The sequence below is a fragment of the Lepidochelys kempii genome, chromosome 14 (assembly GCF_965140265.1).
Source record: "Lepidochelys kempii isolate rLepKem1 chromosome 14, rLepKem1.hap2, whole genome shotgun sequence".
In the NCBI taxonomy this organism is placed as follows: Eukaryota; Metazoa; Chordata; order Testudines; family Cheloniidae; genus Lepidochelys; species Lepidochelys kempii.
The window spans coordinates 22688078-22713470 of NC_133269.1; the positions used below are offsets into that span (position 1 = coordinate 22688078).

The 25393-nt window shown below is 48.6% G+C and overlaps 1 protein-coding gene across 2 annotated transcripts; it reads right to left on the bottom strand.

Annotated features, from left to right (window-relative positions):
* Positions 1 to 1696: 1696 nt before the first annotated feature.
* Positions 1697 to 24055, bottom strand: LOC140897559 (TBC1 domain family member 24-like). 2 transcript variants are annotated; one of them, XM_073310314.1, is made up of 7 exons: positions 23988 to 24055; positions 18504 to 19539; positions 16443 to 16601; positions 8625 to 8688; positions 7423 to 7518; positions 4994 to 5276; positions 1697 to 4242 (listed from the first exon to the last, which is right to left on the bottom strand). In XM_073310314.1, exons 2-7 carry the CDS (start codon positions 19427 to 19429, stop codon positions 4097 to 4099), a joined length of 1674 nt encoding a protein of 557 aa, XP_073166415.1. In that variant the 5' UTR covers positions 19430 to 19539; positions 23988 to 24055; the 3' UTR covers positions 1697 to 4096. The 2 variants fall into 2 exon arrangements, with proteins under 2 accessions (XP_073166415.1, XP_073166414.1); XM_073310313.1 differs by having other exon boundaries at positions 23816 to 24005.
* Positions 24056 to 25393: the final 1338 nt, after the last annotated feature.

A 25393-nucleotide genomic window follows, 5' to 3' on the forward strand; every position in this document is an offset into this window, starting at 1 on the left:
GTCTTCTAAATCCTTTTGATGTGTGTTTGTTTGTTATAAGGATAGTATTATTTATTTGTATTGTGGAACACACTGAGGCCTCCACCAGAGATAGGATCCTATTGCACTAGGCACTGTACAGACATAACAAAAAGACTGCCCCAGACCCAAAGAGCTTACAATCTAAGTAAAAGACAAGAGGCTATAGCTGGCTCAAGCAGATGTCAGAAGCACAAAATAACAGTGAGATTATTATGATCCGTGTGATAAACAGGGGTCACAGATATGTGTCTGCCTCAGATGTGGATGATAAGCATGTCCTGCTGTATGTGTAGAAGGGTACCATTTAAAAAGCAAATCAGTGTAGTGTAAGTACCTTTGCATTAATGAATCTCATCCATACAGCATTATTGTTGAACTTTTACAGGCACAAAAGTCAGGAAATGCAAAGTTGTTATTCCCACAGAGACTGTTACTTTCTCACCTGTACATACAGCATTTTGCATTACGCTGTGTGCTGTCAGATTCATGACCTGACTTGAATGTATAAAGTGACTGAGTTGCAGTTGCTATGGGAATTCTCAGTTTGTGTTTAAATTCCCAACCTGAATGTCAATTAATGTCAAAATTTGCCTGAATTTTCTTGTTTTTTTAGATTATTGAAATAAAGTTAAAGTATAAAAAGAAAATGGAAAAGAGCCTTCTTGATCAAACTATCTTTGCAATAAACAGGTGCAGAACTCCTGATTCATCACATGCATATATCTGTGGTGCCGCTCATGCATATGTTTAAATGTTGGGGCATTGAAAGGAACAAGGGAATATGTGCATATTTCCAGAGCTCCCCATCAGTATATGTAATTATGGGACATTAAAATAAATTAATTAGGCTAAATTCATCCCTGATGTAAATCCATGGGATTCTTTGGAGTTACACTGTAGTGAATTTGGCCTATTATACATGTTTGAAATCCTGTTAGATTAAAAATAGGTACCCTACGATGTGTCTACCCTAATGTGGAAGGAACAACTCAGTTGTGTTCAGTCTCCAATGACCCTTTTAATTCTAGACTTCTCTGTTAAGGCTGTCAGTAAGGGAATTACAGAATGACAGTTGTGCTTGTAGTAGTTTTGTGATGTGATTATCCGTCCCCTGGAGAATGAAATGAGATCCACCACCTCATTTCACATAGGTCACCAAGAAGCAGCAAAGTTCCGGCTCTGCTGACCTGAGCTGTAGTCAAGTAACAGCACAACAGAGATGAAGGATGATCCAGTGGTTAGGGCACTAGCCTAGAACTTGGGAGCACTGATTTCAGGTCCCTGCTGTGACACATACTTCCAGTGTGACCTTGGACAAGTTACTTAGCCTCTCTGTTCTCCATCTGTACAATGGGGATAATAGCACTACCCTATCTCACAGAGTTGCAGTGTGGATAAATACATTAAAAGATTGTGAAGTGCTCAGATACTGTGGTAATGGGGAAGGGGGCAGATAAGTACCTTAGGTAGATGAAAGATCTCTTTATATCCCATTACCAAGCCCTTGAGCCACCCAGCCCGCACTGCTTTATGGTTTTTTTCCTTTAATTGTTTTGAATTTTACACAGCAAGAGAATAAAAGTGCAAAGAAGAAAGTAAAATAATAAATACATTTTAAAAGTGACAAAGACCACTCTGCAGATCATGGGAATTGAATGTAATAATCACCCTGATAATTTATTGTGATTTACAGCTGAAATCCGCAGATAGCTTGGGTATGCGGCACATACAGCATCACAAAGGTTGGCAGGCTTTGCTGTTGCATCAAAGACAGATAATGGGGCCTCAAGTCTCAAGTGTTTTAGGTACTTTGGATGAGACCCAGTTCCCCTTTACAATCAAATACCCTGAATCTTGATCCAGGCAATACACAAAGGCATAGCAAAGATGGACAGCTAAGTAAGAAGAGTCTTGAGCTAAGAGGGGGGAGTCAGGATTTCTATAGAGGCAGCGAACTCAGCCCCTGGGAAAGGATGGAGTCTGATGGGAAACCTAATGGAGACAGGCTGGTCCGGCATGGGGCCTTGGAAAGAGGGAAACACTGGGAAAATCTTAGCAGAACTCAAATGTAAAAAAGAGTGTCTCAGCCAGAGGCAAGGCATGAAGTGATACCACTGATCTTTATGCCTCACTTTTATAACTGTCAGATCTCATGCGATGACAAAATAGGAAGCTTGTAGGAAAAAGGTGAGCCCCGTTGAAATATGCGATGGCATCCGCAAAAGGACCTGCTCAGAACATCTACACACATTGCTTCGTCTGAAATACTGAGGCTCTGAGTCTATTCTGTTTCTCACATTTAAAATCTGTCACATTCAGTGGAGTTATACTAGCATAAAATTGATGAGAGGGAGTGGAGATTCAAGCCCCATCATATCTTTTATCTTACAAGATGCATTCCGAAGAATAGAGGTAATTGCTAATTATTCACATGGCTGCATAGCTGACTAGTGTGTGAGTTTGCTATCATTCCCTCTTCTTGTCTCATAGCATTTCTGGGACTGCTTCCCTTGGAGGTATTGATTACTTCTGCTCTGAATAGCTGGAGAAAATGAACACAAGAAAAATCAGACTGTAAATGGAAAAATGTATTTGGGCTTTGAATATGTTTTCCTTCTGCAAGCTAAATCGTTTACACATAGGTTCCAAAACCCATTGAGTGTATTTATCCTGCCTGTCAGCATGTATATGTTAATATTTCATCTTTCCTATTATCCTGATGTTGATAACTATGGGATGTTAGATTAGACTGTTAGATGTGTTAACTATTTAGATCCTTGCAACTATCATCCTATTCCTTTTCTCTGAATACACATTTTCATGAGAGTATAAACATCCCAATGAGGGGGGTTTATAATGAGATATTATGCTGGCAATAAATGACATAACTGTGGATTTGCATATTTTTAGATTAATTTAGTGCTGTGATTGACAGTCCTGGGGACTGAAGCCCTCTCTTTATCCACAAAACAGGTGCAGTGGCAGGGTGCCTTCTTGGGCTGATCCATTGACATGTTGCAACTCTGATCCTGAAAGCCATACCTCGTGGAGTGAGAAAGTAATTCTGACCCTATGACAAACCTTTTACTGAAGTGTCATGATATTATGGAAAATGTTGAGGGGTCTGAAGCCTGTAGAGATGGTTGGCCAAAAATATTCCCTCTAGGGAATCTCCTGATCCCCAGAGTTCACCAACTCTTTTCATACCAAAGGCCCACTGTGATCTGCTGTTGTCCTGCATTATCTGTCCACTCAAGAAGCAGATCACCTGCCTGCATTCATGTGTAGTGCAAATGCACAACTACAAAGTTATAAGTATTCAGGCTGGAGTAGAGCCTAGTGGGTATTTGAGGACACCTTCAGTTTATCCTGATGGGTTTCATTTTAAGAGATGGTACAGAAAATTAATGGGCACAGGTCTGATGGTAACTATCTGGCAACTTCCACTGCTAACAATGGTAGCTGTACATGAGGGCTACTTGTATTGTGTTATATGAGGACTAACAGGTGTCACTTCTAATAGTGACTGTCGATCCTCAAAGATGATATAGGTTCCACTCATGGTTATAAAAAACATTTTGGGCTTGGAACCAGGATGGAGGTCCTGTAAGTCCCAGCAAGATTCATAGCCCAGTGCTAGATACCATGAGGTCTGTGGTATTTCCACTTCAAAGTGAAGCCAAGAACACAGAGAGACAGGAAAACTGTCGAATCCAGCCTGCTCCCTCCTCAAAAATTAACTCAATTTTTTCAAACCTCAGAAAGTTTGGGGTTTGGTTTGATTTGTGTGTGAAGGTTCTGGACTTTTGTTATTAATGATTATTAAACATTTATAGTATGGCAGTTCCCATAATATAACTCTGCCTTGTGACAGAGGGGGAAGATATGGAGAATGGCTAACAGCAGTGAGGTTCAGAGCCGCAAGAGAAACCCATGTGCGGACTCCCTCCATTAGAGTCAGGCATCTGTGTGTCATCTGATCGCAACTGGCTCATCACCAGCCATGGTATCCTGTGTAGTGGAGAGGAATCTCTCATTCCTTAATATGGTACAGGGAGCGGCGATTTCATGGTGATTAGGCATTTTGAAAGCCCCAGACTTCCAGGAGCTGCACCTGGAAGTTCTCTTGACAGAGAGGAGGGTTGTCAAATGTCTCGCAGTGCTCTGTTCTCCCATAGTAGAGATCGGCATCAATGTACAGAGCTTGGCCTCCGCCACCACCTGCAAAAGAAGGTCAGAAACTTTTGGGGACCTGCTGTCAACAGGTTAATGGGTGAATGGAGAGACTGGCCTGTCTGATAAGAACCCTAACCATGCCACTTATCAGAGATGATGCGTAACTTTTGATGGGGGGGGGTGGCACAATTTAAAGGTTCCGGGGGGGCACGTGAACACCCCATGCGTCACTTCTGGGCTGAGGAGCAGCAGCAGAACCAGGAGCACCAGGGCAGCGGCGAGCAAGGGCTTTGGGGAGGATCACATGGCAGCTGGGCTCTGCGGGCAGGGGCCTGCTCCACGGGGCCAGCTGATGCTGGGCTTCTTTGGGGGAAAGGCAAAAGCACATCAGGGGTACAACTTGGAGCCGTGCCAGGGGCACCTGGGTGTGCAGAGGTGACCTGGCTCAGGGACCAGGGCAGAGAGAACTGCCGGGCAGCCAGCCAGCACCCCGCGGCTCCCACAGCGTGGAGAGCCAGAGGCCCAAGCGGTCCAAGCAGCTCCCACCAGCTTCTGATCCGCCGGCTCCTGGCAGGAGGCAGGCAATGGTTTTCAAACTGTGGGGCACTCTTTGCCGCCCCAAGGGATGGTTTAGCATGTACCTTCCCGCTGTGCTCTCTGGAGCAAAGTGGTGCAGCTCCATCCTATCCCTCTGAGGGCTGTGTGTAAATTACACAGTCTGTCTCACAGTGCTTTGGGGCAGGGGCAGCGGATTCTCTTGGGAGTGTATGAGGGTGTGTAATGGTAGCATAGTTACCAATAACGATTCCTTCCCGAGTCCCGGACATGAACATGGAGGCTGTTTTTGAAGGCAGGAGGAAGTGTCTGATTGCCAGGTATGGGGAGAGGCGACCTTTAGCCCTCTGCAACACGGGCACAGTCAGATGGTTTGAACTGGCTAAGTGGCCATCGGGAGGAGGTGTGCTGAGGACAGGGGAGGCGGGAGAAGGAAGGCGCTGGCATGGGGAGCGTGGCACTGCTTTGGTCAGCTCTGGTTTCTTGATGAACACCCACTCGTATCTCTCCATTTCAGGGCGTACCTTTAAAACAAAAGCAACACATGGGCGGCATAGCCTTCCAAATCCTGCTATGGCTGACGTTCTGTGGGGTGGTTTGGTTGGCTGTTCATGTGGATATTAGAGGTAGGTCCATCAGTAGTGGCTGGTCTTTAGGGCTTACTAGTGCTAAACTCCACCAATGTCTAACACGGCTGTTACTCTGAAAAATGTCACTACAGTGTCGGATGGTTGGGTTACCACTGGGGAGATCTCCTGGTTGGGCTGGAAGGCCTCCAGCTCCATGCAGGAAGTGGGGCAGTTAACAATTCATGAATACTATATGGTTTTGTCTGATTGTTGTATGGGGGCTTACTGTCTGAATATGAGGTTAATTCAAGCCAAGGCTGACTGCATATAGGCAGGAAAGTGTACTATGACTTCAGATAGCCACCCATTTGCCAGCACTGAAGGGATAATGCAAAAGCCATTCCCATTGATAGTCTTCCTCCAATCCCCTGCTGAGCTCACCAGACCAGTTTGTCAAGGGGACAGGAGTCCGAGTCTTGGAAATTAAGATAAAGGGCTTCTGGCTGGATTAAAAGACTCTCTCTAGGGACGGGAGGCAGTTGCTGCTGAAAAGATGTTCTCACACACACAGACCCCCAGTGGAGGGTTTGAAGAAGCCATGGTGGTGTTTGTTCTCTGGGGTCCCCTGCAAAGCTTCGTTCTGGGACTGGGAGGAAAATGGGGGCAGTGAGGGTGCTGGGAGAGGCCCAGGGAAGCAGTGGGTGACTCCCTCCAGAGCTGGTCCTGTCCCCCACCTTCCCCTGCCTGTGCTCAGCTCCTGCTCCCAGCTGGGGGCTCTGCTGTCTGGACAGTCCTGTTACTCAGCTCTGGCTCTGCCTTAGGCTCCCAGCAGCCGGCTCCCCTGCCTGTTCCCAGGCTGCAGTGTCCCTGCGCAGACCCACATCTGAGTCTCCTCCCCGATCCCCTCTGCCCGGCCAGGGGAGGTAAAAGGGCCAGAGCCGCCAGCAAGGGCCTTCTGCTTGGCTCACTGGGCATCAGCTGTTCCTTCCCGTTCCCTACTGGGGGCGCCACTGTAAAGAGAGTCCTGCTACCTGGCTCCAGCTGGCTCTGGGCTCCTGGCAGCTCCGGCCCTTGCACTCCCTGGCTGTCAGATAGCCCCTTTCACTCCCAGCTACAGGGCGTCCTCCAGGGTGGGGGTTCAGAGGCAGATCAGCGTGGGACCATGGTGGAAATGCAGGTGCTGGAGCCATGCTGAGCCTTGGGTGGAGCTACAGCTGGGTAGTGGGGCCATCCTTAAAGCAGAGCCCCCAGCGGGAGCAGGAGGGAGTAGCGGACACCTGGCAGGCCAAATGAAAAGCCCTCACAGGCTGGTCTGAGCTTTAGGGTCCCCCACTGCTTCGGAGTCCTCTGTGGTTGCATGGTTTGCAGTGGCCTAGCACCGCCACTGTGAAGAAGCTAGACTGTCCTCAGTTCCCATCGCAGAGGGCTGGGCTCCAGGAAGATAGACATGCCTGCAGATCTTTTGTTCTCTGACAGTCCCTTTTTGCTCTTTATGTTTTATTCCTACTGTTAAGATTAAACCGACCTGTGCTTAAGAAGGCTGCTCTGGTGTAAGCAGGCTATCTGGTAACTATATACCCCACTAAGCACAGCTCCCAAAGGGAAGAACTGCAGGCACTGAACCCAGGTAGACTGCTGGGGAAACCTGATAGTCCAGGGCTAGTCTGAGACTGTGAGAATTCTGCCCCAGGAGAGGTAAAGGCACGAGGGCTGACACCTGTGGGGATGCAAAGAGGGGTCAGAGGTGCTGCTAACCCTGTAACCATGACACAGTACTACTGAGGGTCTCCTGGTTTGGCGAGAGCCTGCTGCAGCTCCAACAGGCTACACTGCACCTTACACTGCAAGGTTTATTGCACCCAGAAGCATGGACTAGAGGGATGGAATGGAGAAGATACTGAGCAAGATGGCTCTGACCTGACAGAGGGATTTCTATGTTCCCCTGCATTCTCTTCTATCAGGACTGAGGAGCATGGTGAATTGTCTCTAGTATCTGCCTGCTGTGCTATCTGAATTCTACAAGGGGTAACAAAAACCGCAACTAACCCTTAAAATATACAAACCATAAACAAGATACAGCAGAAAACAGAATCAGACTTACACTGAAAACAAAGCATTCCCCTGTTCCAAAGAAGCTGGACCTTCCCCCACTCTTTTTCCTTTCATTCCAGTCAGAAGAGAGGAACGCACCGCACACCTTGAAGGGGAGAGTAAGAAGAACAGTTTGGAGTTCACAACTCAGTCCAGCAGGAAAAGCAATACGAAGAGTGAATCCTGAAAACGACAGGCTGGCGAGCAGGGGTGAGGGCAGGGGTGGCAAAAGTAGATTTACACACACATTCCTTTGAGTACCTTGTTGTGGGCCCCATGTGGGAATTTCGAGAGCAGCAGATCAGAGCTGAGGTCCCCTGTGTTGCTGTGAGGGCAGCATTTTCCCCAAAAGTGCAGTTCTACACAGAAAGGAAACTAAGGCTGTGTCTACACTGCACGCCTTACAACGGCACGGCTGTACCACGGCTGTTGTAAGGTGTGCCGGGTGGCTGCTCTTTATCGCCGGGAGAGCTCTCTCCCGGCAAGAAAATAAAACCACCCCTAACAAGGGGCAGTAACTTCGTTGATGGGAGTGCAGCTCCCACCGACAAAGTGCTGTCCACACCGGTGCTTTTCGTTACTAAAACTTTTGTCGTTCGGGGGAGCTGGGGAGGGGCGTTCACACCCATGAGTGACAAAAGTTTTAGCGACGAAAGTGCCAGTGTAGACAGAGCCTAAATAAAAATGGTCCCTTCTCACTCACCTGATCTGCCCCATATGTGGATCCAGGGCCACTACTTTAGTTTTAGTGACTAATATAAATTTTAAATCTTATTAGCCCTGCAGGGCCAGCCCAGCTATAGGAGAGGGGGATGGAATCTCTTCCTCCTTGTACATCTTCAGTGGGGTGGGTTACAAAGTTCCAATCAGTACTGTTGGTGCAAACCCACAGAAGGCAATGGGACAGCCCAGTTATTCCAGTATAACTATCCTGATTCCCGAATAAGTATGAACACAAGAACAGCCATACTGGGTCAGACCAAGGCCCAGCTAGCCCAGCATCCTGTCTTCCAACAGTGGCCAATTGCAGGTGCCCCAGAGGGAATAAACTGAACAGGTAACCATAAAGTGATTCATTCCCTGTTGCCCATTCCAAGCCTCTGTTTACCAAAGCTGGTGCAGCATATGGCTGCCCTCCTATGCATTTCTCCCCAGACCAGTCAGAAACTGGGACACACTCACAGCACTCTTCAATGTTTGGGAAATACTTACTTCCCCCTGCATCGTTTTTATGAGCAGCACTGTTGGTTCGTAACCTTCACAGCATGAGTAAAACCTGCAGGTGACAACAAAGAAAGTGGATTGGTTTGAGTTTGAAACTGATGAGAGAGAGACCTGGTTTGGCAGCTTACCCTAGAGTTATTGGGTAGAGAGCCCAGCGGGTTGGCACATTCCTCGTTACTGGCCTTTGCAAAGTGGGATATAAATATATTAATACACCCAGCACATGGCTGTGGTCTAACTTTTCTTCCTAAGTCCTTCTTTGCCTGACTCCTTCAGGTATTGGAACATGATTGTGACAGGGTCACTCCTGGCCTCGCAAAAAACACTGCTGAGTCCCAGATCAGGTGCAAAAGACAAAAGGATTTTACCTGGCCGTCTGTCCCTTCAGGCAGGGCCCCACCTGCAGCTGTCTTACCCAGCAACAACAGACTAGTCACTGGTAGCAAACCCAAGACAACAGCATTGCAACAGGCCTACCTGCCCGTCGGGGAGGCAGCAGTCTCTAGTCAATTCCTGGCTCCCAGCTCAGCTTCTCTCATAGGGTACAGTTGCATTTGAGCTGGGAAGTGACGCCCTGGGTAGGTACGTGGGCGACTAGCCCAAGCTGCCACCCATACTGCTGTGGACACGCTGCTATTCTTAGGTGTGGGCACATCTGTGGGACCTGGGAATCACACTCATAGAGGGAGAGCTGGAGGTCTGCTCTCCCACCCAGAGAGCCCCCCAATGGGCTCTCCTCTTTTAGCCCCTCCCTTGCCACTGTAGTGGGACAGCGCTTCTTGACTACACAGCAGCTTGTTAACCCTTTCCAGGCCAGCGTGGGGTTTGTACACTGCATCGCAATGTGCTTTCCCATTGGTGGGCAATTCGCGGAATCACTGCTGTTGGCAGTACATGCAATTGCTCAGACAGGCTGATATTCATTAACTGGTTAATGAAACGGACAAGCAAGGCAGAGGCTGAGGCAACGTCCCGTGCAGAGATTCAGGGACAGGCTGAATGACACCATTGCTGGTCCTGCACATTGCAGGCCTCAGACAAGCCAATCCAATCCCCACGGCCTGTGTTGTCCCCTCCCTATTACTGCTTATTTTTATCTCCGTTTTACCACATTTCCTTCCAAACTGTCTCTTGACTTTTCTTTTCTCATGCTGCTCTCATCTTTTTCCTTGTTTTGGCTAGTTTATCCATGATCCATGTGTGCCTTTTTTAATCATTGCAAAGCACCTTGGCTCCTGAATATAATTAAATAAAGACCCACGTGGGGGGCGGAGGGCGGCTGTCTTCTGGCCTTCAGATCTGAGTCTGTGAAATTCCCTGTGGTTCCAAGTTTAAAGGGAAGAACAGACCCAGTTGTGGTGGGAGCTGGTTGAGACCCACCTCGTGTCTTTGAGAAAGAGCAGTCAAAATGCAGCTATTTCCTGGACAGCAGCTGCTCAGAAGGGGTGTGACACTAGAGATGGCATCACTAGGGGCAGACAGTCCCACCTGTATCACTGAGGCTCAGGTTGGGAGAGAGGAGACACAAATGGCCAGATCCACAAAGATATTTAGGCACCTAATTCCCCATGATTTCAGTGGGAGTTAGGCGCCTAAATACTTTCAAGGATCTGGGCCAGAGAGCTCACAAGTACAGGTTAACCCGGTTACCGTAGCCATGAAACGGATGTCCCCAGGTCCACCACAGTGGAGTGGAGGGTGAGCGAGTGAGAGAGCTACAGCAGAATGGAGACGGTTAGCAAAGGCTGTGGCATCTCCTGGGTCACTTCATTCTGCCGTGCTGCCACATCATAGAGAGAAGATGCCTCATTCCTAAGCCAGTAATGCCATCTGTATCTCTGTATGGTGATATAATTCAGGTGATTACATCTCCTGCTGTAGGACATCAGCTGGGCCCGAGAAGGGTTCAGGGGGAATTTCCCCCTCCTGCACTATCGACTAGGTGTGTCATAGGGTTTTTCACCTTCTTCTCAAATATCAGCTGTTGGCCATTGATGGAGGCAGGGTCTTGGATGAGATAGACCTGAGGTGATACAGGAAGTTATCTGTCCCCAGATGTCTAACTGCAGAGATTCCTGATCATTGGCACAGGATTAAACTGATCCCTGGGATTTTCCCGTTAGGGCAGATTGGCAGGACCATGGGGTTGGGGGAGTTCACCTTCTTCTAGAGCACTGAGCCAGAGTCCCTTGTTAGCTCCTTGCCACAGGGGTGTTAGGTATCAGTGGCCCTCTGCCATTCTGCATTTGTTGCTCCATCACGCATTTGGGCAGGTTCTACAGCAGTCAGGGCTCCCTAGAGAGCCGCCATCTCCGTCACATTCACAGGGGCTCACAGAGATGGGGCTACAGACCCTGCAGGGGAGTGAAACAGTCCCTTGTCATTCCACTGTCTGGCCCCTTGATGTGGCAGCAAATTGGATGTGATGTGTCCAGCCTCTCCCCAAAGTGCTCTGGGTCCCAGCAGTTTGCTCGCTTTCCCAGCAGCATCAATTATGGTGGCTGTCAGCCTGCAGTTTCCTTGCCATTTGGTTTCCCTTCCCCAGTAACTGGATTTCCCTTCTGAGCCATGTCTGATGCCCTCTCCTCTCCCTCCCCTCCCCCCGCCCCCCGGCTGCCTGTCCTGCTTACACTGTAGGAAAATAGGAGAGTATTTTCCTGCCTTCCTTTGCAGTGGGGTGGTCAGCAAAAGGGAGCTCGGTCTGTATGTAGAATTGCACCTTCCACCTCAAAGCATTTTACACCCATTCATTGTCACCCCCATTTCTCAGCTGGGGAAACAGCCACAGACCGGTTAAGGTCACAAATGGAATCGCATCAGCGCCAGAAACAGTCCTGACTTTAGAAGCCCTCACCACAGCATGTACCTGGAGGAGCAAGGGTTCCGGTTCAGGAGAGGAGAATAACTCTCTTTGCCAGCTGGACTGGGAGGAGAGAGAGAGAGAAGTAGAGCAGCCAGAGGATGAGGGGAGAGAGCAGCAAGGAAGGAGGGGGCTCCAGAATACTTATGTGAGCCTCTAGATCAGGAGCCATTTTTGTGCACTACAAGATAAGGTAGCAAGGACCCCTGATCCTGGAATTGTTAGGCCCAGCACACATGACGGAACGTTAGTAGGGTGACCAGATGTCCCAATTTTATAGGGACAGTCCTGATTTTGGGGACTTTTTTTTATATAGGCATCTATTACCCCTCACCCCATCCCGATTTTTCACACTTGCTGGTCTGGTCACTCTACACATTAGATCTGTAAGAGCTACTGATGACCAGGGCTGCATTGATGGATACAGACATTGAATTGATGCGTTCTCACTCCTTCTGTACAGCGTGATTTCAGATGAGTTGCCCCTCCCCCTTTCTCCAAGGCCAGGTCCCCATTATAAGATGGTCCTTCCTTGCATTTTTCCCATCACTTCCTCTCTGTGGATCGCAGCTTGTGTAATTCCCTGTCTGGGTTTTACAGGGGTTTCCATTGCTATCCTGGAGATGGTGGTGGTATATTGTGGGGGATCAGGTGCCCTAGTTTTACACTACTAGCATTTACAACCCAAGGGCTTTACTCATCCTCGACAGAACCCATGTGATTTATCTTGTAGGGAAGCACTTGGCCCAGGATCTCTTTGGTTAGGGGTTCAGAGAACCTGTTTCAAATACAGAAAGCCACAGCAACCTGTAAAAGATTGAGGAGAACAATAGCTGCTCTATTGTTACGTTAAACAGCCTGCCTGTGCAAACTCATAAAAGGGGAGTGGCAGAAGCAGTTCATCATTTAGCTCCAGCAACTTGTGTGTTGGTGTAGTAACTGAGGAAGTCGCCATATGATGGATATGCTAAAGCCATAAGTTTTGCTCAGCGAAGCGGATAATTGTTCAGCTCAATCCAGACATAAAATCTCGCCACACTACCTAACCTTGATTCCCAGGCTTAGAATGAAAAGACCGAACTGGGTGGTGTGGTTGCAGGGCAAGCTTTGTTTTAACCTGGATGTTTTTCTTAAATGTTATGAGCCTGAGATTCTGCAGTCCTTGTGCCCCTGGAGCCAGATTCTGCCCTGTGGTTTCTGAGCGGCTCCGGTCTGGAGGCTTTAGGCCCCCTTGGGACTTCTGGGATTCCAGCCCAGCCCCCCGTGTAAGTCAGAGCGGCTGCACTGCAGCACAGATTCTCCATAACAGGAGAGGACCCGCAGGTCTGGACCCTCAGGCCTGCTGGTTCCTGCCATGTCCATGCTGCTGCTCAACAGCTCTGGCAAAGCGGGGAATGGCAGCATGTGAGCCCTACCGGTTCAAGCAGCACTGGGTGTTCTGCCCACACAGGTCCTGACTGATGGAGCCAAATGCGTTCCCTGATTGGCCCAGGTGCACTATTTAAGACCTAGGGAAAACACCTGGAGGCCGTCTGTCTGTGGTGGATCTGTGGCTTGCTGCTGAAAACAGATTCTGTTATGTACTCCTGATACCTTGCCTGGTTCCTGCCCCTGCCCCTGTCGCTATCCCTGATACCTGGCCTCACTCCTACTTCCCTGCTGCCCTCCTGACGCCTCGCCCTGCCTTGATTCCACTAATGCTACTTCATCTGACTCGCTCAACTCTGACCTGATCCCAGAGCATGATGGATTGCTGCTTCTGGCCTTGACCCTCTAGACTGGCCTTGGACCATGTTATCAAGTCCTCTCCAACCCAAGCTCTGGCCTTGACCTGCGCTCCCATAGCTGGGGTCCTGACACTGCATATACTTCCCTTCCATGCCCCCAGCATGCCCTCTGTGCTGGGATTAGCGAGGGTGGGTGGCAGAGGACCAATTATGTTAGCCCTGCACTGCTCCTGCATCCACTGAAGTCTTCCCCAGCCCTTTGCGTGTTATTTGCAGCCTGGGGACAGGCACCGGAGTCAGAGCCAGAACCAACCCATTGCCATCAATCAAGGGCTCATTTAGGAGCACAGTATCAGCTCCGTGTCTGTATGCTGATGCAGAGAGCCTCCCCTCCCTTTGGAGTTGGCTGCCTGATCTAAACACGAGAGGAGCAGCGAGCGCGATGTAGAACATGTTAATTCCATTTAAGCAGGGTTTTGGTGTAGAGCATAAAAATAGCACCTGCTGGAAAGGGAGGGGTATAAAATCAAGGCCTGACTCTGATTTTACAGCCATTCTTCTGGGGTGTAACCCCATTTGACTCAGTTAATCCTGGTTTACCCCACTGTAATCGAGATCAGAATAAAAGGCCGGACCCTGCTGAGATCAGTGGCCAAACTCTCCAATGCCAGAAGGCCACAGTCTGCTTTTTGTCTAAACTGTGAAACCTGCATAAATAAATAATTTCACAAGCACGCCTCGCTACATGCAGTTAAGAAGAAGCATGACCTTTTTGTAGCAAACACTTAGGGGAAAGGAAAGAGAAGTACAAAGGAGCAATATGTGCCTTAAGATACTGGAGGAACCTTGTCAAGGTTGCTAAGTATACAATATATTCTACTTTAGCTGTCCTGTGTTGAGAAGTAAGTGTGGCCTGACTGTCTAAGATGAGACAAGGATTGCTAATGAAAGTGGCATCTCAGTTTTAGCTGAAGCAAATGCTCCAACGTGAGTGTTTGCACATCTCATGTCATTATTCTTTGGTTTCTTTTATCCAAAGAAGTCTTTAAATGCCCTTTTATCCCACCACGTTCCCACCCCCCAAAAAAACAACAAAAAACAAAACCCAAGTCCAGAAGCCCAGCACTTGTGAGCCCTGGCTAGAATCGCAAACGTGGTGCGCGTAGCCCAGGCACTCAGGACTTGGGTTCGATGGGGTCCTCAATCAGGGAGCCCCACCATCTGCTGCAAAACTGGCTCTGAATGCTGTGATCTGGGAAGCAGCGGAAGGTATCCTGAGATGCCTACCCATACTGCGGTGTGCTGCAATTGACGCTGTGTAGATGCATGGGGTGGGTGTTTCAAAAGCATTCTGCACTGTCTTAACTCCAAGTCAAGGGAAGTACTGACATCAGCAGAGTTAGGTCAGCACTGAATGCTTTGGAAAATCTCACCCATGGCTTCAAATGCAATATGGGGTGCACCGGTGCAGGCCCTAATGCAATGTGACCTCACACACTCAGTAGTTACATTGGTTTAGCTAAGTCAGTGTCAGCACTCCTGAGGCAACTCTTGTGTCTACACAAGCCCCAGAGTGGAGTAGAGGGGGAATCATACACAGGGTTAGACGGATCATAAGGGTCAGCTAGTCTGAGATTATTCCAGGGAAGATGATTATTTTCGGAAGGGGGCAGTAACTGAAGATCTTTGGAGGAAGAGGGATTGGAAGATGCGGGGGTGGGTGGGGTGGAAAATCATGAGAAAGAAAGGAAGAAAGACTGGGCTAAATTAAGTCAACTTTGTTTGCAAGCACTCAGCAATGGCAGGATCAGTTTAAGTCCCGGTGCCTGTCTAGCACGTGTACTGCAGCTGCTGCTAACTAGCTGGTCCCTTTGGCTATCTCCGTTTGGGCTTGGCTGCCCCAGTGTTTTACTTTCTCCTCTGCCCCAGAGAAGGCGCCTCTGGGAACCAGGAACACGTAGGAGCTGCCTCTGATTATGAAGCACTGTGGGGGCAGGAGCTGTGCCATGTCTGTGAGCTGACATTCCAGCGCTGCTCCCTGCCATGCGCTGAAGGCTGCCGCCTTCGCATCCTGTGCTGCAGGCTCCCTCTCTGGTTCTTAGGATATGCTGCATCTGCCCAGACCAAGGGGCGGGAAAGCAAGTTCTGAGCCTGGCAGACAAATGTGAGCAGGAGCAAGAGGGGATGATCAATGCCTGGGCACCGGCTGTCCCTGGAGTGAGAGGAGGGGTTGGAAATCCTCATTCACAAGCCCATTACAGTTGGCTCCACTGCATGTTGGATCGGGGCTGGGGAGCCCATTTAACGCTCAACTATTTGCTAATTTTCAAACTGGAGAGGTGACGGTGAAGTTCACCAATTGCCATTTGCTCTGTGCTGCTTCCATAAGTTGGATCAGAGCGCAGGAGCAATGTCTGACTGCCTGTCTGTCTGTCCAGGCATTTACACCCTGCTCGTCACTGTGGTCACTGCGTGTCGGTCCTCTAACACTGCCAGCTAGGGAGGGCTCAGCAGAAGCCACAGCCACATGAAGCAAACAGCAGTTTAGTGTATGAGACTGTACTTCCTCTGCAGGAAGGATGGAGGGGGCAGAACAGAGACCGGGGATTGGTGTGCCCAGTACATGCTTGCTCAGGGGAGGAGGAGCAAGATAGGCTTTTTCCTAAAGTTCATACTTAACAAGCTCCAAGGGCAAAGGGAGCTTTTATTCCTTATACATGGACTCACAGCTCTAGACACAACCCCTGTTAACATGCCTCAACCTTGACCTAAAGGGACCATCTCTAGAGAGAGAGAACTGAGTTCAGTCTTCATGGCCCATTCAGTCCTTGGCCTCTCCCCAGCAAGGATGAGAGTGATGGTGGTTTTGTGCTGTGGACACCTGTCCCCAGTGGATTGGACTGAGACCCAGCAAACTCATTGCACCTCAGGTAAAACAGGCATCAAATGGAATATGTGGGTTTAAGATTTAGAAAGGAGTGACTCTACAGAAACCTTTGTCAAGCTATCTATGCCATGGGCCTCAGGGAAGTTCATCCAACAGACCATCTGTCTTAGAAACCTGCTCAGATATTATTTCCTTTCCTTGGCTAAACATGTTGGGCCAGATCCTCCACTGATGTAAATCAGGGTAGTGCCATTGACGGTGACTGGGCTATGCCTATTTACATCACCTGAGGATCTGGTCCATTATCTCTAATTTTGCAGTTGTCCCTGTACCTTTGCAGGCTGTATCCGTTTTCTGAGGTGGAGAATAACAGGACAGGTGGGAATAAGGAGAAACGCTCGGGAATCCAGGACCACACGATGCGCATCTCCTGAGCAGTTACGATGGCGGAGCTGAAATTCAGCATGTCTACTGCCAGGTGGAACAGCTGCCTGTGGGAGGGAGGAAAGATTTCAGCGGCACACAGCTACCTTCACTTTCAGTAGTTCAAGACTGGGGTGTGTCTAAAAAATGGCGAACACACGCACTTATTACGTAATAACCTAGTCCCCAGTGCTTCAGCTTTTCTTGTGTCTTTTAGATTGGAAGCTCCCTGTTGTTAATAAATTAATATTGCAATAGCTGCTGGGACCCCAATCTTGAGCCTCTTTGTGCTAGGTGCTACACAGGGGCAGGGGCCATCTCTTCATCTTTGTTTGTCCACCACCTCGCACAACGGGGTCCTGATCCTGACTGGAGCCCTTGCGTGCTGTTGCAATCTTCATGATTAACAGTAATCAGCCAAAATGCTCATTAATGTAGTAGCACATGATTATGCATGGGGACTGAGGGCAGCATTGGCAGACCTCTGTGGGGTCCCAAGCCAGGCAGAAGGGATGGCTAGGATGACCAGATGTCCCAATTTTATAGGGACAGTCCCGATATTTTGGGTTTTGTCTTATATCGGCGCCTATTACCCCCTGCCCCTGTCCTGATTTTTCTCACTTGCTATCTGGTCAGCCTCGGGATGGCACTGGCAGGCTGGGTATAAGATGCATCAGCTGGTCTATGTGGGTCAGCAGCTGGAATAGCAGAGTGCTGCAGGTCAGGCTGAGAAGCCCTGGCAGAGCTGTGTGTTTGTCATAGCACAGTACTAGGCACCAATGTCCTTAGCCCTTCACTGATATTAGTACAGTGCACTCTGGTTAAATAGGAGACCCTTTCACAGGAAATGTGCTTAATTGGGGACATCTCCCAGGCATGGGCATAGCTTGGGGAGGTGGGGAACAGAGGGGGCATTGCCCCCCCAAAACTGCAAGCCTTGGGCGGGTGTGGAATTCCCCGCCCCCCACCTACTTGTGGCCCTGTTGGCCTGACTGAAGCTGCTCCCCCAAAAATAGAAGTCAAACTACACCTATGCTCCCAGGAAACTTATTTAAGTGCTATGATACTTAATAATCATGACTGCTGCTTGATTGCAATGGTGGTTCGGTTTAACAGGGACACCATCCATTGATTTTGTGGTGCTTAGTTACTTTGTGAATCTCGGATTCATCGTGGTGCTCTGTGTTTGTTTCCCTAAGAATCATTCTCAGTCTCTCCATAGCTGGGAAACATCACAGGGTGTGTGACTTGCTTCACAACTGCCTGTTCCTGTCTGCTCCTTCCATGCCAACCACACCCACTGGGCTGCCCCTTGCAGCTGTCCCAGTCATAGAGTCATAGAATATCAGAGTTGGAAGGGACCTCAGGAGGTCATCTAGTCCAACCCCCTGCTCAAAGCAGGACCAATCCCCAATTGTTGGTCCAGATCCATAAATAGCCCCCTCAAGGATTGAACTCACAACCCTGGGTTTAGCAGGCCAATGCTCAAGCTTAGTTCCTTTCCCAGTGCAGATGGCACTTCTTTCTGACTCCGTGCTCCAACTCTCCATCATGGAGGGCTCTGCAAGTCCCCAAACACCAGCATTACTGTTAAAAATGTGGTTTCTGCTCATCAGATATTCTAGTTAACAAGGCCAGCCAATGTGTGTGTGTGTGTAGGGGGGGCCCAATTCAGCAATTTCTCCTTTATTTAATTTCTTTCCCTTATCAAAAAAGAAGAGAACCCGTGAGTAGTGCTGTTTTCTGAATGCCACTCATCCCTCATGCAGTTAGTTACTCCAGTGACAATTTGTCTCTGAGGCAGCTGCAGAGATTGCATTGGAGAGAGGAATTAATTTGGCCCAACTTGTATAATTTCTGTTCATTCCCATTCTCTGTCAAGCATCTGTAAGGCCATCTCTCCCCAGGTGGAGTTTGTAGTAGCAGTGGGGAACATCACCTGGCTACGCTGGTGAATTAATCAGTCCTACCTGCGCTGCACCACAGTTATGCCTTTCTCAGCCAGCGCTTTCCTGTTGGCCATCTGAAGAAGCCAGATTTCCTTGCGGGAGAACAGCCGAATACCAAAGGCTCTCTCCAGGAGCTTGTCAGCCGTCATGTGCTCCCTAATGTTCTGCACAAAAGCCTTCAGATCTCCCTTGACATTGGTCACTTCCAGTTCTCCGGAGGTCACCGAGAGCCTGTGTTGCCTCAGCAAGGCCAGAGCGATCCGGTAGAGGACTTTCTGTCCCTCCAGCAGGTACACATCAAGGATGCGGATAGCATAATCAAATGGAAGGTCACCAAATATCCACTCCAACCATTCAGAATAGACCTCAAAGACATTCTCAGAGGTGCTGGCTATTAATCTGTGGGCTGCTGGGCAGTGCTTGTTGGCCAGATCCCCAAAAGTCATACAGGAGGCCTGGTGAGCCAGGAAGGACTGGTCTATGTAGCTGGTATGGGAGTCATTACAAGCGAGGAGGCGAGAGACATTCCCAAAGCACTGAGCTTCATCTTCGCTGTAGTGCAGCAGCAAAGCCACCACAGCAGGGAGGATTGGGCTGTAGGTGATGTCGGGGAAGAGGTTGCCAAGGCAGATGAGTATTTTCTTTACGGCGGTTACACCTTCCATAGTCAGGCAGTAAGTGGGCATCCTGCACCCTCCAAGGAATTCAGGCAAGGGGTGGGAACTCACACTCTGCTTTCCAAACAGCCTGCTTGTGACATCCCTGTAAACCAGCGCGTCGGGGGTCACAAGCCGGCACGGGATGTGCTGGATGATCTGCTGGTAAGCCCGAGCTCTTAGCACATGGTTGGTAGCCCAATGGCCTTCTCTTGCCAGCTTTTTAAGCTCTTTGCTGGTTTGGGTGAGACTCTGACTGTGAGCTCTTGGCTGCTGATCCAACTCGGGCATCTTATCCCAATCCACAAACTCTCCACAGCCCACGCAAGAGGATGCATCAATGTCCCAAGTCTCAGCCTCAGAGATGATCAGCACTGGGACTTGAGGAGAATCAGCTGGCCCTATAGAGCAAAGACAAGGCAGGTGAGGTAATATCTGTTATTAGACCAACTTCTGTTGGTGAAAGAGACAAGCTTTCACGCTTACACAGAGCTCTTCCATAGAATAGACACTTTATTCAACACGATTCACCACCATCTGCCAGAGTGCTTAATTCTGTCTGACAGCTGCAGCTAAGGCCTGAGTTAACCTATTTGTGTTTAAATAGCAAGAACATATCTCTGCCCAAAACAGGAAGTTCTTGTATTGTCTTTGGAGAACTAGAGCAGTTCTCATCATCTTCACCTTTTCACAGGTGCTCGTTTACGGAACCTTCTGAACCAATATAATTGATTCATATCCCACTGAAATAACGGCCCCCCCGAATAAACCTGATATAGAGAGAACCTGTACCTGGTGCTGGGGGTATCTGGTGCCTTTTTAGCAGCATGCCAGGTGTCTTCTATCTAGATGTGCCTGGCACCTTTAGCAGCATGGCAGGTACATTAAAAACTTAATTTAAAAAAAGTTAATATTTTAATTCTCAAACTCTGACTTTGAGGCAATTAATAATTTGTGCCACTCAGGGGTAAATCAAACTTGGTGCGTATACGGGATGGACTGGCTGGGCCATTGAACAGGACAATATGCTACAAGTTCAGATCACAGTGGATATACCTCATGCCTGTTGCAGATTCTGTACCACTCAGAGACACTAACAGCTTCCTCTCCAGTCCCCTCTCCCACCTCGCCTCTTCATGTGTCTGGTGAATGGCTGTATTTTTATCTGGTGGGGAATACTAAAGAATTGTGCCCTGTTGGGCAAAAATGCAGTACCAGACAGTTCAGGATGCTGTGAGCTTTCAAGCAGACTGACCAGTCCATTCCCTGCTTATGTTACCAGAGATGGATTGAATTAAGGCTGTGCAGCTTCTGGATCCAAATCGCAATGTTTCTGACGTAAAGCAGGCAAAAGCAGAGGAGTGCAAACAATAGGCTGTACAGCTTGCTCAAACCAGACAGGTGACCCGTTCAGAGTTAGGGGCCTGGCTGCTGGTCCCCAAAGAGAGTCTGTTGTTGGATAATGCTTGAGTAAGTGTGGAGGAAATGTTAGTCCTCCTCCTTCTCGCCCGACACTCTCCTTCCTGCCTTCTTAGCCAGGGAAGATCCTGAACGCAGCAGGACTTGCTCAGTTCCACAGAGCAGTGGAGAAGGGCATTCTGGGAGTGAGCATATAGCTTTGCTCTGGAGATGGGGTGGCAGAGAGGACCCTACCTATCCACCATCTATTCCCCCTAGTGCAGTGGGAGCAGGGCATTGCAACCAGAGCCACTGCAATCCTGAGACCATCGTGGCAGCTGCTGAAATCACTGTGGTGTCGCTCATGGTTTGGGAGAGGATTCTTGGCTTCCCTTCCCAGCTCGGGGTTCTGTGTAATCAGGCTCTGAGCTGGGGGCGGGATTCGCCACCAAAGGTGCATGCTTTGGTCTGTGAACCCCATCGGATCTCTGGAAAGAGCCTGCTCTGGAGCAGCAGCAGCATTGAACTGCCATCAAATACAATACACAGTGGGTGCCTCCTCCCAGGGACCTTTTAAGCAGCCAAGAGGCAGGTTACTGGACCACATTGATTCCACGACAATGGCAGCTCAACCACATGCTCTACAGTTTTCATTCAGCTTGTTATTCTTTATTGTTGACTGAGTGTTGTCACTGAGCCTGGCACCATGCAGGGTCATGTACGCCCCCCCCACCAGCATCAATGGAGCAGAGTGAAACCCACCAAAAACCTGCTGGGGGCCAAACTATATGGCCTGCTTCCTCTCCCCCTAAATCCCGCAGAAGCCCATGAAAAGAGTCCTGCCTTGTAGGAACCCTGACACCTGACTACGAATCCCTGAATTATTGGCACCTAGAAGTCACTGTGTCCTACTCTGAGGCTGGAAACTCCTGCCAAGCTGCGCTCTGCTTCCAGGCACTTCAGGAGAGAACATGTGGGGACAGGGGGTGCTGGAAAAGGAGTCCTTCTCTGCCCCTATTCAGGTGTGTCGTTATTTGGTTCACTGTTTACTGCTTATACACAGCATTTTGTAAACATGGTGTCTGTTCGTGAGTCTTTTTTCTTTTACACCGGAGCCAGCCTGAACTTCAATTTGAACAGATCACCAAGATCTTGGGGAAAACTCCTCATGTTAGAAAGGAAGCCCCTCGTTTCCTCCCTCCCTGCTACAGGTCTCAAATCCACATGAGTCTGGCTTTGCACTGGATCTGTGCATTAGCCAAAAGAGGGGAAAAGCCACCTGTAGGCAGGGAACTCTCTCTGGATCACTCATCTGAGGAGATCCCCATGTGTTCTTTATTTCAGCAAATTTATACAGTGTCTATCCTAACCCTGAGACTGGCCAAAAATGAGCACGTCAGAGAAGAACCTTGTGAAACATTTCCCCTAGAGCTGTAAAGAGAGCTCAACTATGATAGGATGCTAATGCACTCCAGGTGGATGAGTTTCGCTAGAAATTTATTAATTGCAAGGATAGTTGATTAGCAGAACACATTAATTCTCTACTTACAATGGCTGGGCCCAGCCGTGGCAGGGACGAGTCTTTGGTATGGAATATACTGCATTCACCAAGTGTGTTTTGGATGTGCTGCTTTCAGACTGTGTATGTGTACAGCAAGTGTACAAGACTACAGACTCCCACTCCAGTCCAAATTGTACCTGCTGTAGGTTTGACTGCTGTACTGATCAATCTCCCATATAAACAGCCACTCGGACTGAATAGGGTGTGTGTGGGTGAAAGAAAGACAGTGGGTTCATAGGTTCAGTGTGGGAGAAACACCTATTCTGAAGCAGAGACTTTAAAAATGGAAAAGTCTGATTTTAAAAACTCACTCCAGAGGAAATTCTGCCCCGGCCAATCCACCCAAAGAATTAGCTGGCTTTCTGCCCTTGTGAGTAGTCAGCAATTTCCTTATTAATCTTACACATGTAGCTTGTGAATAATATACCAGGCCAACGGCAGCATTTGCATTTCATAATGCACAAAAATGGTGACACTTGGTACAAATACATGCATGCAGGGGGAACAGCTGTCCCCAAATATCAAGTCTCCCAGTGCATTCTGGGCTGGGGGTGGGTTTTTCCGTAGGGATTATATGCATGACTGCTTTGCTCTTATATTGCAGTGTATAGCAAATTTAGGTATAATCCTACTCAAAAGCAGGCACTGGTTGTTTGTGTGGATGCTAGATTTTTTAATGTTTACCTTTCAAGACATCTACAGTAGCACAAGCCAATATGTAACCAGCATACGTAGAGTAATGGCTCCCAGTGAAAATGGGACCCAATCTATGATATAATCTGAGTTCGCTGTCCTTCCAACAGAGACAGTATAACTGAAGGCTGGCGGTAATTTTAGGAGCAGGATATATTCAACTCACAAGGTTTATTTTGATTCAATATATCTATATTCAAGAACAAACTAATGCTGGGAAGCTCCAGAGGGAGTTTCATGAGACCAGACCCTTCTGGATCACCAGTACTTCCCAGTGCTCAGCTAGCCACAGGAAAATAGATGAACATTTCAGCCCTAGTCACTGGCCAGAAACCCTGATGTGCAGTGACAAGAGGAAATGGAAATGTTGGGACCACTAACCAGGCTTCAGTGGGTATAGCATGGGCAGCTGTAGTGCAAGCGTCCCTGTCCTATTGCACCCAGTCGTTCCCAGCAGTATGCCCCATCCCAGACCTGGGGCAAAGGAGAGTTCAGTCTCCGTGGTCTACTCTGTGGGGACAGTGAGAGCAGATTGTGATAGGCTGTTGTGTTGATTTTGATTAGACAGAGGTCCACCAACTCATTTCACACACGTCACTGAGCAACTGTCAGATGATAGCCAGATTTCTGTCTGTCAGTATAGATCCAAGCCAGAGACCTAGAGGTGCAGAGCCCCGTCTCCCATTTACAGTCCCTTGAGCCATCCACTCCCTTGGTTCTCATTTGGGTCAGACTAGTTCACCCATACCTGTTATAAAATATCTCTGCTTGATTTTAGCCTGTTAGCAATGAAGCACGTCCTTCAAAGCACCAGCGTGTCTCTATAAAGCCAGCATCGCAGTGAAACATAGCAGAAACATGGCAGAGCACTAGAGGGGGGTTAGCCGGGCCCAACAGACCTCGCACATAATGCAGCACTCGCATAGTTAAAAGAGATCAAATGCATCCTTTTTGTACCAGTTCTCTACCAGCTGCTGTACTTGTCTGTCTAGAAGGATGTGGCTCCCTCTCAGGAGTGGCCTTACCTTGTGTGGCTTCCATATCACCTCCCCCTGAGCTCACCAGGGCCAAGTAGGACCTGCTCCTCTTTCCCAGCTGATCCAAAAGGAAATCTTCTGCAGCACCCCTTGGGGAGCCAGACGGGCCCAGCCCAACCTGTAACATCTCTCTGGGATTATGTGTGAAATTATAACTCACCTAGCAAGCAGCTTCCGCTGGGCTTGGTCCCACGCTGAATTTATTGCACCTGAGTCCTCGTAGGGTTAGCGACCCCCACCCACCCCAAACACTTATTTGATGTAAACAATACAAGGGGTGGAGCTGTTAAAAAGTTCCACCAGCCCCTTCCTAGCCCAGACCTCGTGTCTAGTGACAGGATGGGATGTAAATAAGCAACAGGGAGAGATAATGATCAAAACAGCAGCAGGATCATTAAACCCAATCATTTTCCCCCAAGGGTAAACTTTATTTTCTTGTTCTTCAATTTATTCCTTACTTCAGTGTCACCAGAAAACTAGAGCCGTGTGCAAAACAGAGAGGCGGGGGTGGGGATTGCTCAATGTGTGTCCTCTAGTGACTATCTGTCCTTGACCTGATGAAACATAAACACAAAAAAATAATTTCCAGCCACTTCCTGCTGGACTGTTTGGTTCTTGTTGAAGACCGAAATAGAATCATGTGTACAGCAAATGCCACGTGGCTCACCGGCAGGTTGCAAGGATGCAAAGAGGAAAAACAAAATTATAGTCACTTACAGATGTGCTGCTTTGTTGAGCTGAGGGAGGAGCTTTTGATCAATAGGACCCATGCTGAAATGCAATTCTGGCTTGAATAACATGAAAGCAACGCTTTGTCAGTAAGTGCACCGGGGCCATTGAGGCCTTGCCTAGACAAGGACATTAGGTGTTATTTAAAATCATGTCAGCTAACCTCATTTGAAACACCACATGGGACATAGTGTAAATGCAGCTGAACACCTTTAAGCCGTATTAGCTGGGTGGGGTTTACCTTGGATTCAGTTTTGCCCTAGCTGGGGCAAGGCCTCGGAGAAGAACTGCCACAGCATTTTCCTCAGGGCCAAATGCTCTGTTGCCCTGCACCTTATAAAGTCATTTACACCTGTGTAAGATGCTACCATTCTCATTGCACCCTTGTGGAACACCCACTTTGTACTGGTGTGAACGAGCACACATGGTGCAGGGCAGTGGAGAATTGATCCTTTATCTTCATGTCAAGAGAATACTCTCACCGCTCCAGGGAACACCAGTATCAGTAAAAGGGGTTCACCCACTTCTGCTGTCGGGCTCTGTTCCTGCACATTGGCTTGGCCTTGGGCTAAGGATTCTGGTACCAGGGTAATATCTGATATCTCCTCTGCTCTCCTGAGTGTACACAGCCCCTGAAGAGGGCGGATCTGATGACCTTGTAGGTCTTTTCCATCTCAGTTCTATACAGTGTAATCCTTATGTTCAATTCTATCCCCTGGAACAAGGAGGGAATTATTCCTTCCCTGGGGTTGTCCTGGAGCAGCACAACAATGCCTGCCCTTTACTGTGTCCTGTGTCTTAAGGCATAATTGTGCTACCCTGACTCATGCCAAGTAG